The 13,905-nt window shown below is 41.8% G+C and overlaps 1 protein-coding gene across 1 annotated transcript in view; it reads right to left on the minus strand.

The window, feature by feature from the left end:
• Positions 1–13,905, minus strand: part of VWA5B1 (von Willebrand factor A domain containing 5B1) — a 1,100,054-nt gene that overhangs the window by 168,466 nt on the left and 917,683 nt on the right. Inside the window, exons 15-17 of the mRNA XM_086920192.1 lie at positions 12,362–12,655; positions 11,050–11,187; positions 5,951–6,085 (exon numbers count right to left, since the gene is read on the minus strand). Of these exons, the coding sequence (XP_086776318.1) occupies positions 5,951–6,085; positions 11,050–11,187; positions 12,362–12,655 (567 nt within the window). The remainder of the gene's footprint in view (positions 1–5,950; positions 6,086–11,049; positions 11,188–12,361; positions 12,656–13,905) is intronic.

Genomic DNA, 13,905 nt, shown 5'->3' on the forward strand with positions numbered 1-13,905 from the left:
GTGGGAATAGTAATTTTTACCCTCCCACTATCCAACGCTTTCCCTACTGTTGCACTCTCTGGAGTTTGACTTTGAATAGTAATTTTTACCCATATGCTATTCAACGTTTTCCCTACTGTTGCACTCTCTGGAGTGGGATTAGTAATTTTTACCCCTACGCTAACCAACATTTTCCCTACTGTTGCACTCACTGGAGTGGGAATAGTAATTTTTTACCCCTACGCTATCCAACCCTTTCCCTACTGTTGCACTCACTGGAGTGGGAATAATAATTTTAACCCCTACGCTATCCAATGCTTTCCCTACTGTTGCACTCACTGGAGTGGGAATAGTAGTTTTTACCCCTACGCTATCCAACCCTTTACCTACTGTTGCACTCACTGGAGTGGGTATAGTAATTTTTACCCCAACGCTATCCAACGGTTTCCCTACTGTTGCACTCTCTGGAGTGGGAATAGTAATTTTTAGCCCTACACTATCAAACGCTTTCCCTACCGTTGCACTCTGAAGTGGGAATAGTAATTTTTACCCTCCCACTATCCAACGCTTTACCTACTGTTGCACTCTCTGGAGTGGGAATAGTAATTTTTACCCTCCCACTATCCAACGCTTTACCTACTGTTGCACTCTCTGGAGTGGGAATAGTAATTTTTACCCTCCCATTATCCAACGCTTTCCCTACTGTTGCACTCTCTGTAGTTTGAATAGTAATTTTTACCCATATGCTATCCAACGTTTTCCCTACTGTTGCACTCTCTGGAGTGGGAATAGTAATTTTTACCCCTACGCTATCCAACCCTTTCCCTACTGTTGCACTCACTGGAGTGGGAATAGTAATTTTTACCCCCACACTATCCAACGCTTTCCCTACTGTTGCACTCACTGGAGTGGGAATAGTAATTTTTACCCCTACGCTATACAACCTTTTACCTACTGTTGCACTCACTGGAGTGGGTATAGTAATTTTTACCCCTACGCTATCCAACGGTTTCCCTACTGTTGCACTCTCTGGAGTGGGAATAGTAATTTTTAGCCCTACACTATCAAACGCTTTCCCTACTGTTGCACTCTGGAGTGGGAATAGTAATTTTTACCCTTCCACTATCCAACGCTTTCCCTACTGTTGCACTCTCTGGAGTTGGAATAGTAATTTCTACCCTTACGCTACCCAACACATTACCTAATGTTGTACTCACTGGAGTGGGAATAGTAATTTTTACCCCTACGCTATCCAACGTTTTCCCTACTGTTGCACTCTCTGGAGTGGGAATAGTAATTTTTACCCCTACGCTATCCAACGCTTTCCCTACTATTGCACTTTCTGAAGTGGGAATAGTAATTTTTACCCTCCCACTATCCAACGCTTTCCCTTCTGTTGCACTCTCGCGAGTGGGAATAGTAATTTTTACCCTCACACTATCCAACGCTTTCCCTACTGTTGCACTCTCTGGAGTGGGAATAGTAATTTTTACCCTCCCACTATCCAACGCTTTCCCTACTGTTGCACTCTCTGGAGTGGGAATAGTAATTTTTAACCTCCCACTATCCAACGCATTTCCTACTGTTGCGCTCTCTGGAGTGGGAATAGTAATTTTTACCCTCCCACTATCCAATGCTTTCCCTACTGTTGCACTCTCTGGAGTTGGAATAGTAATTTTTACCCCTACTCTATCCAACACTTTCCCTACAGGTGTACTCACTGGAGTTGGAATAGTCATTTTTACCCCTACGCACTCCAACGTTTTCCCTACTGTTGCATTCTCTAGAGTGGAAATAGTAATTTTTACCCCTACGCTATCCAACGCTTTCCCTCTGTTGCACTCTGTGGAGTGGGAATAGTAATGTTTACCCTCCCACTATCCAACGTTTTCCCTACTGTTTCACGCTTCGGAGTTGGAATAGTAATTTTTTTTGCCTACACTATCCAACGCTTTTCCTACTGTTGCACTCTCTGGAGTGGGAATCGTAATTTTTATCCTCCCACTATACAACGCTTTCCCTACTGTTGCACTCTCTGGAGTGAGAATAGTAATTTTTACCCTCCCACTATCCAACGCTTTGCCTACTGTTGCACTCTCTGGAGTGGGAATAGTAAAATTTACCCCTACGCTATCCAGCATTTTCCCTACTGTTGCGCTCTCTGGAGTGGGAATAGTAATTTTTACCCTCCCACTATCCAACGCTTTCCCTACTGTTGCACTCTCTGGAGTGGAAATACTAATTTTTACTGATACGCTATCCAACGTTTTCCCTACTGTTGCACTCACTGGAGTGGGAATAGTAATTTTACCCCTACACTATCCAACGCTTACCCTACTGCTGCACTCTCAGGAGTGGGAATAGTAATTTTTACCCCTACGCTATCCAACGCTTTCAATACTGTTGCACTCACTGGAGTGGGAATAGTCATTTTAAATTCTATGCTATCCAACGCTTTCCCTACTGTTGCACTCTCTGGAGTGAGAATAGTAATTTTTACCCTCCCACTATCCAACGCTTTCCCTACTGGCACTATCTGGAGTGGGAATGGTAATTTGTACCCTCCCACTATCCAACGCTTTCCCTAATGTTGCACTCTCTGGAGTTGGAATAGTAATTTTTACCTGTACGCTAGCCAACGTTTTCCCTACTGTTGCACTCTCTGGAGTGGGAATAGTAATTTTTACCCCTACGCTATCCAACGCTTTCCCTACTGTTGCACTCTCTGTAGTGGGACAAGTAATTTTTACCCCTACGCTATCCAACGCTTTCCCTACTGTTGCAATCTCTGGAGTGGGAATAGTAATTTTTACCCTCCCACCATCCAACGCTTTCCCTACTGTTGCACTCTCTGGAGTGGGAATAGTAATTTCTACCCATTCGCTATCCAACGCTTTCCCTACTGTTGCACTCTCGGGAGTGGGAATAGTAATTTTTAACCTCCCACTATCCAAAGCTTTCCCTACTGTTGCACTCTCTGGATTTGGAATAGTAATTTTTACCCCTACGCTATCCAACACTTTCTCTACAGTTGTACTCACTGGAGTGGGAATAGTAATTTTTACCCCTACGCTATCCAACGCTTTCCCTACTGTTGCACTCCCTGGAGTGGGAATAGTAATTTTTAACTCCCACTATCCAACGCTTTCCCTACTGTTGCACTCTCTGGAGTGGGAATAGTAATTTTTACCCCTACGCTATCCAGCGCTTTCCTTACTGTTGCGCTCTCTGGAGTAGGAATAGCAATTTTTACCCTCCCACTATCCAACGCTTTCCCTACTGTTGCACTCTCTGGAGTTGGAATAGTAATTTTTACCCCTACGCTATCCAACACTTTCCCTACTGTTGTACATACTGGAGTGGGAATAGTAATTTTTACCCCTCTGCTATCCAACGTTTTCCCTACTGTTGCATTCTCTGGAGTGTGAATAGTAATTTTTACCCCTACGCTATCCAACGCTTTCCCTACTGTTGCACTCTTTTGAGTGGGAATAGTAATTTTTACCCCTACTCTATCCAACACTTTCCCTACTGTTGTGCTCTCGGGAGTGGGAATAGTAATTTTTACCCTCCCACTTTCCAACGCTTTCTCTACTGTTGCACTCTCTGGAGTTGGAATAGTAATTTTTACCCCTACGCCATCCAACGCTTTCCCTACTGTTGCACTTACTGGAGTGGGAATAGTAATTTTTATGCCTACGGTATCTAATGCTTTCCCTACTGTTGCACTCACTGGAGTGCGAATAGTAATTTTTACCCCTACGCTATCCAACGCTTTCCCTACTGTTGCACTCGTTGGAGTGGGAATGGTAATTTTTACCCCATGCTATCCAACGTTTTCCCTACTGTTGGGCTCTTTGGAGTTGGAATAGTAATTTTTACCTCTACGCTATCCAATGTTTTCCCTACTGTTGCACTCACTGGAGTGGTTATATTAAATGTAACCCTCTCGCTATCCTACGGTAAAAATACTGTATATGGTTTGTTAATAATATGTATATACATAGATATGCATGTATAAGTATTACTTTTTTTGTATTTTAAAGTTACATTAATTATTTAATAATTTTACATTAATTTAAATATTTTAAGTATGTTTAAATTAATTATATTTATTATTATATTACTTTTAAATTAATTTTAAGACATTTAAAAAGTTCGATATTTTGACAGTCTATATTTTTTACAATCAATATTTTGGAGTCGATATTTTTGTACCTACCAGTTTGTAGATAGGCAGTCGGTATTCTGGCATTCTATATTTTTACCTCGATATTTTGGTAGGTCGAAATTTTGTCTGTCGATATTATGTCAGTCATCCTTTGATACCTTTATATGTGCCTGATAGTTTATGAACCACAGTTGCGGCTTCTGGAGCGTCAATTGCAGTGCATTGCTGCAGTTGGTTCTCCACTCTGAAAATTAAATGCATTCCAAAGATCACTGGTGCTCCTTTGCATTACTTGAAGCAGAAGTTGTTTGGTCTTGATCTGAATGACTTCTTGAAGCAAACAGCTGAAGAAAAGACACTGCTGCACCATGTGTGGTCCCTCCGCCCAGATGGCTCAAGTAATAATAAAAACCTCAAGTAATTCCAAGCACAATGCTGCTCAGCAGCACAAACTCAGCTTAGATGTCTGTTTCAAGGCAGGGCCCTTAGTTGAGGATTATCTTGTCTGACAAATCCTGCCTATAGCCCCCTATGACCCAGGCTTCCCCCAAAGTTAAACTGTGCAGCTTTTGTGGATCCTCCGGTGTCAGCGACTTCTTCCTTACAGAAGAAGCTGGTGCAGTATCCCCTGGTTCCCCCAGTTTATTCAAGATGGCTGCAATATTAACTTCAAGTCATTGAAAAGAAGCCCTACTTCCGACCTACACCTCTTCCTATGTGTTTTTGACACCAAAAGGCTGCCCTGGATTGGCTACAGTTCTTTAAAAAAAATGCTCTCAAGCCATTATCACTCTGCATCTTTCCTCTTCTTTCTGGCCCGATGCTTCTTCACCTTCTGCAGACATCCTGGAAGTTGACAAGAGGAGCTTGGAGGAGGGGATGTTGTGATGAAACTAAAAATATTGTTTCATTTATCATCTTAATGACAATCACTTCTGCTTGAATGTTTGATAAATGACTGTCTATGGATCTACTGGGTCCCAACCATGTGGTTCCTCAAACCGAGTGTGTTGTCCCGTATCTTCGCTCTACTTATGAGCTCCTGTGAAACTGAAACAGATCAACACTCTTGCCACTCCATTCACCCCCACTTTTTCAACAACCTCTTCACCAGCATTACCATCACCATCCACGCTACTTCAAAAATTACACTTCAAAACCTTTATTCCAAAGCCTATTCGTGGTTCTGTTCCAGAGTATCAGACAAAGCTCTTCCAGCCCTATCATCCCCCCAGAAGCCTAATATCATCTTCAGCTAGCCTGATGGCTAATTAGCAATCTAAATATAAAAATACAAAATTAGCTGGCCAGAGCTCTTCTCTATTGAACTTTCTTCCAATCCTTTCCTCAAACATTGCAGATGAAAACTGTTTTCCTAAAGTCCTCGCAAAGCCTAAAGGCGCACCTTCTAAACTCCTCGTATGTCTTGGGTTACACAGATTTCAGCTTTCCTCCTGCTTGTTTTCATCCATTGTTTTTATCAACATCACCGTTCCTAAAACTCATTAAAATTATAGACCTTTAACTCCAAGTTTTACCAACCCAATAGATATTTCTTTCTCTTGCTTACTGCATTTTAACTTGATCAATTTTGATTGTTGGTTTCTCTATTCCCCGTGTCCTACCCCTCCTCCCACTGAGCTCTGAGATGACTACTCAGTTTGTTGCTGTCATTGTTCTGTACACTCAAGCAGTCAAAGACATCTTAAAGCCTTCGTATCCCATGTGCCTCCTTCCTCAACTCTTTGAGCTGATGACATATATACTTAACTTAAGTATTAGTCAGTGGGAGGGACTTACTCATGCCGTAGAATCCATTTTCTGCTGGTTCTGGGCCACATGTTGACTGAGAACGACCAAGCCCAATAGAAAATCCACGAAGACGCCGGCTGCCTGAGTTGGAGGAACGGTGAGATCCTAATTTCATTGCAGCCCCTGTTAAGTAGCAAACTCATCATCACACAATATGCAGAAAAAGAGGAACACGACCAATAATAACGTAGGTTTAGCATGTCAACACTTACCTTGCGCTCGCTGCATCGCCGGCGGTGCGGCGAGTGCGGTGGTAAGTGGTTTTATTTATATTAAAATTTTACTTCTCCCGTCATATCTAGACTTACCCAACCCCCTTTCCACCCTGCCCCGCTCCACCGCCCTAACACTCTTACCTGTGCCGGCCGCTACTGCCATTAACCCCATAGTGGCCACTACCAATGTGTATGTAAACAACAAGAGAGAAAGGGTTAGGAGGCCACTCTTATACCCCTTTGCAATATTCAGTCCAAATCAACAAAAGACTGACTAAATAAACAAAAATACAAAAAATATATTTTTGTTTATTTAGTCACTCTTTTGTTGATTTGGACACTACCAATGTGTGGCACAAGTCAGGCTGCAACTGTTATACTCCCGTAAGACCTCTCTCATAGACAACCTAATCCTTCTCATTACTACTACAAAATAGTTAAGTATATCCTCAATAAACATAGTATGTACACAGTGGGACATCTGTTTACAGATTGCATTTTCGTAACTCTCAAACAATTTAAATAAAGAAAAGTAACTAACATTCTGGATATGTTTAATATATTTCACACATCGCCTCGATGTACAGGTCTACTACAGCGAATACTCATGGGAACTGCGGTTTAACCCCCTTACCCGGTTGATTAACATTGAATACACTAAAGGTGGGGAATCATAGATATACCAGATGCCTTATATCGACTTACAGATTGCCACGGAGGACTGGGTTAACAATTCCTAGCATATATACTGTCTGAATGATTACAATCCCACTGGGCTAGCACCAGTTCAATCTTAGTTACCTATTGTAACCTCCTGTTTGCTGGAGGAAGTTACCGAAGCTATTCAGAGCAGCCCTGCCAATAAAGACCCTGGCCCTGATAGAGTTCCAGTGGACCTGTACTAGGGTAATGTTAATTTCTGGGCCCCTTTGCTTACAAACTTCTTTAATGCTGTTTGTGTAGCTGGACTTCCTGAGTCCTGGAGGACTGCTTCTATTGTTCCTGTTTTTAAAAAAGGGGACAGGAAGGATCCGGCCTGCTACCATCCCATTTCGCTTGTTGACTCGTCAGTTAAGATCGTAGGAAGAGTCATTTTTATTAGTCTGGAACTCTGGATTGAGGAAAACAGTGTTTTATCAGAGGTTCAGTTTGGCTTTTGACATGCACTGGGGACCATTGGGCAATGTGTTAATTTGCATTTTATAATCTGCAGATACAGATTACTTAAGCGCAGTGCCATCCATCTAGCTCTTCAGGACTAATCAAGCGCATTTAACAGTGTCAATCGATCTAAAGTATGGGTTTCCTGTCGTCCATGGGGGTAGTGAAAGGTCTAGTCCACTTTCTCAAAGAATTGCATCTGAATGTTAGGGCCTCGTGAGATTTGGGAGCAATGGAGAATGTTTTGAATCATTTGGCATGCAACGTGGGGTATCACAGGGTATGTTCTGGCCCCAATTTTTTTCCTCCTGTACAATAATAAGTTGGATATAGCTTTGATAGGACTAGCTGCAGATGAATGATCCTAAAGTCGGAAAGACATTGGTACCGACGCTTCTTTATGCAGATGACACCGTTTTAATAGCCAGAACCTCCAAAGGTCTGAAGGCTCTCATTGATTCATGTTCATTTTATGGAGAGCCTTAATTTGGAAATTAACAGATAAAATTCAACAAAACATCTGTGACGACCCGCCTACTATATATTAGAGGTACGCGCATTGAACGTGCTAGCCCTTTTCGCTACCTCTGTATTACTTTGTGATGAGAACCTTAGCTGGTCTTCGAGGATGTAAAATAAGTGCACTAGCTTTTAGCAGGCCACACGGTCGAAAACCATACTCAACCAGCTCCCCTGCTACTCTGCTACTCAATTTGGTGTAATGCACAGGCTTCCCTAAGCAGGATCATTATGGTAGATTGTTTGGCATATTAAACTGGTCCCTCAATACCCTGCCTTCAGTATCTACAGTCAATTTTTTTTAATCTTGGTAGACCCAGTAGATCGATCTATCGAGGAAGAAAGTGGGTTCGGCGAAGAAGTATTTTCTTGGAAAACGAGCTAGGGACAGGGAGATACTCATCTCAAGCTCTGAATCCTTCAGTAATTATGCATTTATTCCAACTTGCCCTGATATTGAACCATATCTTCAATGGCTTAACATTGGGTAGGAAAGATTTCTTGCGAGATTTCAATTAGGTTCCATTAGGTGGAAGATATGATTCCGCCTTGATGCGTCTTCTGTCTGATGCTGACCCTGTGACAAGACTTCTGATCAAACTATTTTGCACTTTTTGTTTTTCTGTTGACTTTATAGTGACTTAGCCATGGGCTTGGTTTTTCCAGCCATGCGGAGAGCCAAGATCAATATTTGTAAAGCAGCATTATTCTATCACCAGTCCTTGAGCTCATAAGATCTTTGTGTCAGAGTGGGTTTATTTTTAAAATCTGAATTTAAAGTACATAACTCTAATGTTTTGATATTTGCTTTTATCCATTTTTAATTCTCTGGTTTTATTGTATGTATTATTTATTCTTAATCTGGGTCTAACTGTTGTTTATGGATGTGTTTATTGTTTTGCATGTGCTTTTATCGCTATTTTTCTTTGATTGAAATAAAGATTTAAGGAATGAATGGGATTGGCTATATACCAGCGACAATGCTGTGGGAGGAAATTCTGGGCGCAGGATGGGATAATTGAAAATAGACCTACTGCTTTGCCCAATTGGAAATAATATCTATGAACTGCAAACCAAAGGTCTACCCTTCAAATTTCACATAGAGTGTATTTTACCCCTGCTAAACTTCCCAAAATTGGTACTGCTAGGTCACATTAATGCCCTCGCTGCCAGTGGCCCCAGGCTGATTTCTTCCACTTTGTGTGGAGGTGTGAACATATTGCCAATGCCGCATACTGGGAAAGAGGAGTTAGATATGACATTTAACGTGACTGATCACAGAATTCCAGATACTCCAGACATGGCTGTACTAGGTTATGTTTAAAAAATACCAAAATCAGACGCATTTTATAAATACTGCTATTACTTGCCAAACAGGAAATAGCTGTTAGCCTGATCAGAGGTCCAACGCTTACATTGACTGAGCTTCCAGAAAGTGCCAATATTTGCAAAGTTAAAACCGAGATGCTTGCCAACATGCAGACTATAAGCTCTAAGCCTAACGATATAATGTCACGCTTGCGTCTCTATCTGTTGAGACAGCAGGGAGATCTCCCCGATGATCGATCAACATCGCTATCAGCAGAGGATGACTAATGTTGTCTGTAAAGATTGTATTAAAGCCACTGAAATAGGAAACGACCTTTACAGTGCGGCCTTAAGCAGGCTTGCTGTTCCCCTGCCAGCTGAATAACGCTTACCTTAACCACGCATATGCCTTAACCACGCATATGTTAGGGGAGTGGGCCGGTTTTAGGGCTCAGGAGGGGGGAGGGGCTGGGGTGTGGGTAGGTTTTAGAGCAGAGGGGCTGAATTTTAAGGCTCAGGGCAGGGGCAGTTTTCAAGGACAAAGCAGTTTATAGGGCTCTGGGCATGGGGGGTTGGGGTCGTTTATAAATTGGGGGGCAGGTTTTTTGGCCTGAGGGCAGTGGAAGGGTTAGAGGTAGTTTTAAGCACAGCACAGGGGTACGTTTTAGGGCTCAGGGCAGGGGGCCTGGAGTCGGGGTAGCTTTTGGTAGGGGGCAGGGTTTTAAGTCTTAGGGCAGGGTCAAGGGAAGGGGTAGTTTTAAGGTCAGGGTGAATCGTTTTTAGGACTCATGGCTGGTGGGTAAGGTAGGGGGATAGGATTTTAGGGCTTAGGGTGAGGAGGGGGGTCGGCTTAGTGGTAATCTTTACCAATCATATCCCTTTACCAATCATGTCTTTACCATGAAATTGTGTGGTAAAGGCATGCATGGTAAAGGCATGCGTAGTAAACTACTGCATGCAGTTTAGACTTATTCGTGGTTAGGACGGCGTTGTAGAAGCACGCGTGGGTCAGCCATGCGTCCCTCTGTCTTAAAATCCATAGAAACTACCATGAATGTTAAGATGCAAAAACTCTCCTATGACTTAAAGACAAATTATACTTTGGGTGGTATCTTGATGTGTTCTTGAACTAAATATTTGAATATTTAGTTAATGGTACACTTTGTACAATACTGTTATTGGCGTGTGATGTACCTGTTGAATTGATATGCAAATAAAGATTTAAAAAACAATTTTTTACAAGGCTAAATGATATAGGATTTCATTAAACAATATACAATTCCACTTTTGTGCATTCAGGGCATACATGATGAAGGGCCTAACTCCTAGAAAGAGGAGCACCTATACACAATAGTGGTTGAGCAAAGCTAAGAACATGACCAACTATTGCTGAAGGTAAGAACATTTTCCATACATCCTTGTTGGAGTATGTTCTGCTCCCTGGAGGGCTGGCAGCCCAGATACCTGACGTTTGAATAGGCCATGGCTGTCTCTTACATGTTTTGAGGTGTGTCCTCTTCTAAAGTAAAATGAGCCTCTAGTAAAAGTGCCGAGACATGATTTCCCCTTTCCATATGTATGGTCACTTTCTAACATGTGTTAATATATTTCACCGTGTCCCAGTGGGCAGGAGCCCATCATCTGTGTGTTTAGAAGTGCCCCTTCTCCCTAGTGACAAAAACCCCTTATTTATATATATATATATATATATATATATATGTGTGTTGAAGTATGACCAGTATCAACTAACTAGCTCTTATGGCACCTTCCCCCAGAAGGAATCTCTCATTCATTAGTTGGGAAAAGCTTCTCTTCAACAAAGGAAATGGCGATTTCCTACATGTTTGGTAATGCCCCTCCTCAGAAGACAGGATGCATGGGTACCTATGTTGGAATACTCCACCAGAGTAGGCAGGTATGTGTTGCTGGTCAGGTCCACAGGGATGAAGGCTGTATATTTGCTGATAACGTTGCAGGCTTTGCTTGCGTGGATGGCATTCAGCTGGTACCGTCTCCCAGAACCTAGTAGAGGAAAAGAAAGAGTAAATCTCATTTGATCCTCCATTGATAGAAGTCAAGTGGAAGGAGCTGGTAGGAGTCATTCCAATGAGAACCCAGACTAATGAGAGCGGAGGAGTCAGCGGAGTCCGAGGTCCTCTTTACATGCGGACAGTTTATTGTGAAGTATGGTGTAATTGCTGTTACTGCACGTATCACAGTTATGACTTTTCGGATAAATATGGGCAGGTTACACCCGCTGATATTTATCTGGAGAAATTAACTGGTATTTACCAGAACATGCACATTTTGGTGGGATATGCATGTTGTTCCATGAAAATTAAGCCTGCATACATTTTTATTACACCAGAGTATTTGGAGTAATTTGAGTAATAATGTATTTCTCTTGTGATGCAAAATTAATGAAATTACACGCTTATTCCACGTTGAGTAATTAAGAGTAAGTTGGGGCAAAATTCCTACTGCAGGAGAACAGGAACAACAAACTAAGAGAGAGAGAGAGAGTGGTTGTTGGCTACTGCTGTTAATGTCTTGTAGCATTTAGTGTTATTTTCTTAGAGCAAAATGCATAATCGGCTTAGTTTATACTCAAGGGTGCATTTTGGACTAAGAAAACAGAGCTAAATGCTCGATTGCACTTCTCACCTAATTACATATAATTATGAGTAATTTTGAGGTAATTATGAGTAATTAAGTTAGAGAGAATTTTGTCAGAAGTGCTCACCCTTAATCAAAACTCATAATTTGTTGGTATTCACCACAGCCGATAAATTCCTATTCTGTGGAGATCAGGTGTGATAGTTATCACATTGTTCACCAGACCACTCATAATGAGGGCCTTAATATGATGCATAATCTACAGCCTTATATTACCTTTTTGATGTCAGACATCAAAAGAGGGAATAGCTAAAGGCTCATTGTTTTTTCAGTCTGCTGTTTATTTTTAATGTGTAGTATCTGTATTGTGGATTACACTAGATGTTCTCTTTTAAAATATAAACATCTTTGGATGGTAATTAGTATTTTTTTGACTTTGGAGAAAACTGTTACTTTGCACACCTCTCCCTGGTCTCTGCCTCTCCTCTAAGGTCTCTGTTTCTCTGCCTTGATTTATACATTTTTCAAGACACTTAATCCCATTGAAGGTCTATGCTGTCAATCTTCCATTATTGCTTACCATGTTCTATTTCACATTCCTTCTCCGCCAACTGCTCAAAGTCCCGTATGATTGACTTTGCAGCCAGATGGTGACATGTTTCACTCCATAGATCTCCGTCCCCATCCTTGCGCCGCTCCCGCTCTCTAAAAAGTTCCCGGATGTCGAAGGTGACGTCCCACTCCAAGGGTTCGTTACCACGCAGTCCCTTCACCACAGCTTTACAGAAGGTCCCAGAGTGGAGCTCTGGGTCTTGAGATGGCGGCTCAGACACAATCTCGGTTTCAAAAGTGAAGGAGGGATGTGGCATAGACTCTGAAAACAGAAGCCAGAAAATAAAAGCAGATGAATGAGCCTTAGGCCAACAAGGCATGACGGAGTTCTACATTGAGCTGCCATTGGTTCTAAAAAATGGCACTATTTGTCAGGATTTTTTTCTTAGATCCTTGAAGTTCTAAGGAAAAATTATTATTAAATTTTCAGTCATCTATACTTTTCGTGTTACAATACAAATCATTTATGATTAAAGAACATGTGATAATACTGATACAAAATACATCATAATTTTTTTCTTAAGATGAGCAAAGTGGTAGGCCACCGAAATCCACATCCACATCACTAGTATCAAAGTACCCAATTGCCAAGTCCAGCCAGGAACTTCTCTAACTTGGCCATATGAATCCCAAGGCAATGGGATTATAAAATATAATATGCTTATTTTGTACATAACAAGGGTACCACCGAATGCGATAGTTGTTACAGAGAAGTAGATGTACTGCCTCTACCAGCATGCATGTCCAAGTACATAAAGAATAGCGCTGATGTGAGGGCTCAGAAGGCATGCAAAAATGTGAAACATGCTGATCATGTCAATTGCATGGGTGTGAGTGTGATGAAATAGAAGACAGAATAGTTTTTTGACTTGGGGGTAAGGATGTTTTGTTGGGACTGTTCATTCATCATTCTTCATATGTCCATTGTATTCTTGTTAACGGTTCATCAACTAACATTTTAGAGACCTCCTAATAGTATGGTGGCTGAATGTGTTCCCGCCTCACCAGGACTGTGGGTCTTTAGTCTGAGATTGAAGGTTACCCACAAAAGTCTCACTGACTTTCAGGGCTAGCACTGGGACAGCAGTCAGGCTTGCCTGAATCTAAGTGGATTGAAGGTCAACACAGTATACCACACTTGTCGCAATTTCAATAAAGCTAGAATGTCCTGTAAGAGGTATTATTTAGTTGAAATGACCAGCACTTAAAGAACAGTTAAATATGCAAAACAGTCACAAAACATATCTACATAGTTGAAATCACACACTCCTTCCAAGGACTCTTTTCGGTGGGGGAAGTCTATGGAGCAGTGTTCCATCTCTGATGGCAGCATACATGCAAACTGCCCCCAACTCAGTGCCAGTACCTGGGCTGGTGCTAGCAGTGCTGGTTGGGTCAGGGGCAGTACTGCGATAGCTTTCACTTCCTCCTATCCCTACTGAAGGCCGTGGTGTTCTTTGTAGTGTTCTGTGATACAACACTTACATGCACAATCAATGCCTCACGCTATAC

This window comes from Lissotriton vulgaris, chromosome 5, assembly GCF_964263255.1.
Source record: "Lissotriton vulgaris chromosome 5, aLisVul1.2, whole genome shotgun sequence".
In the NCBI taxonomy this organism is placed as follows: Eukaryota; Metazoa; Chordata; class Amphibia; order Caudata; family Salamandridae; genus Lissotriton; species Lissotriton vulgaris.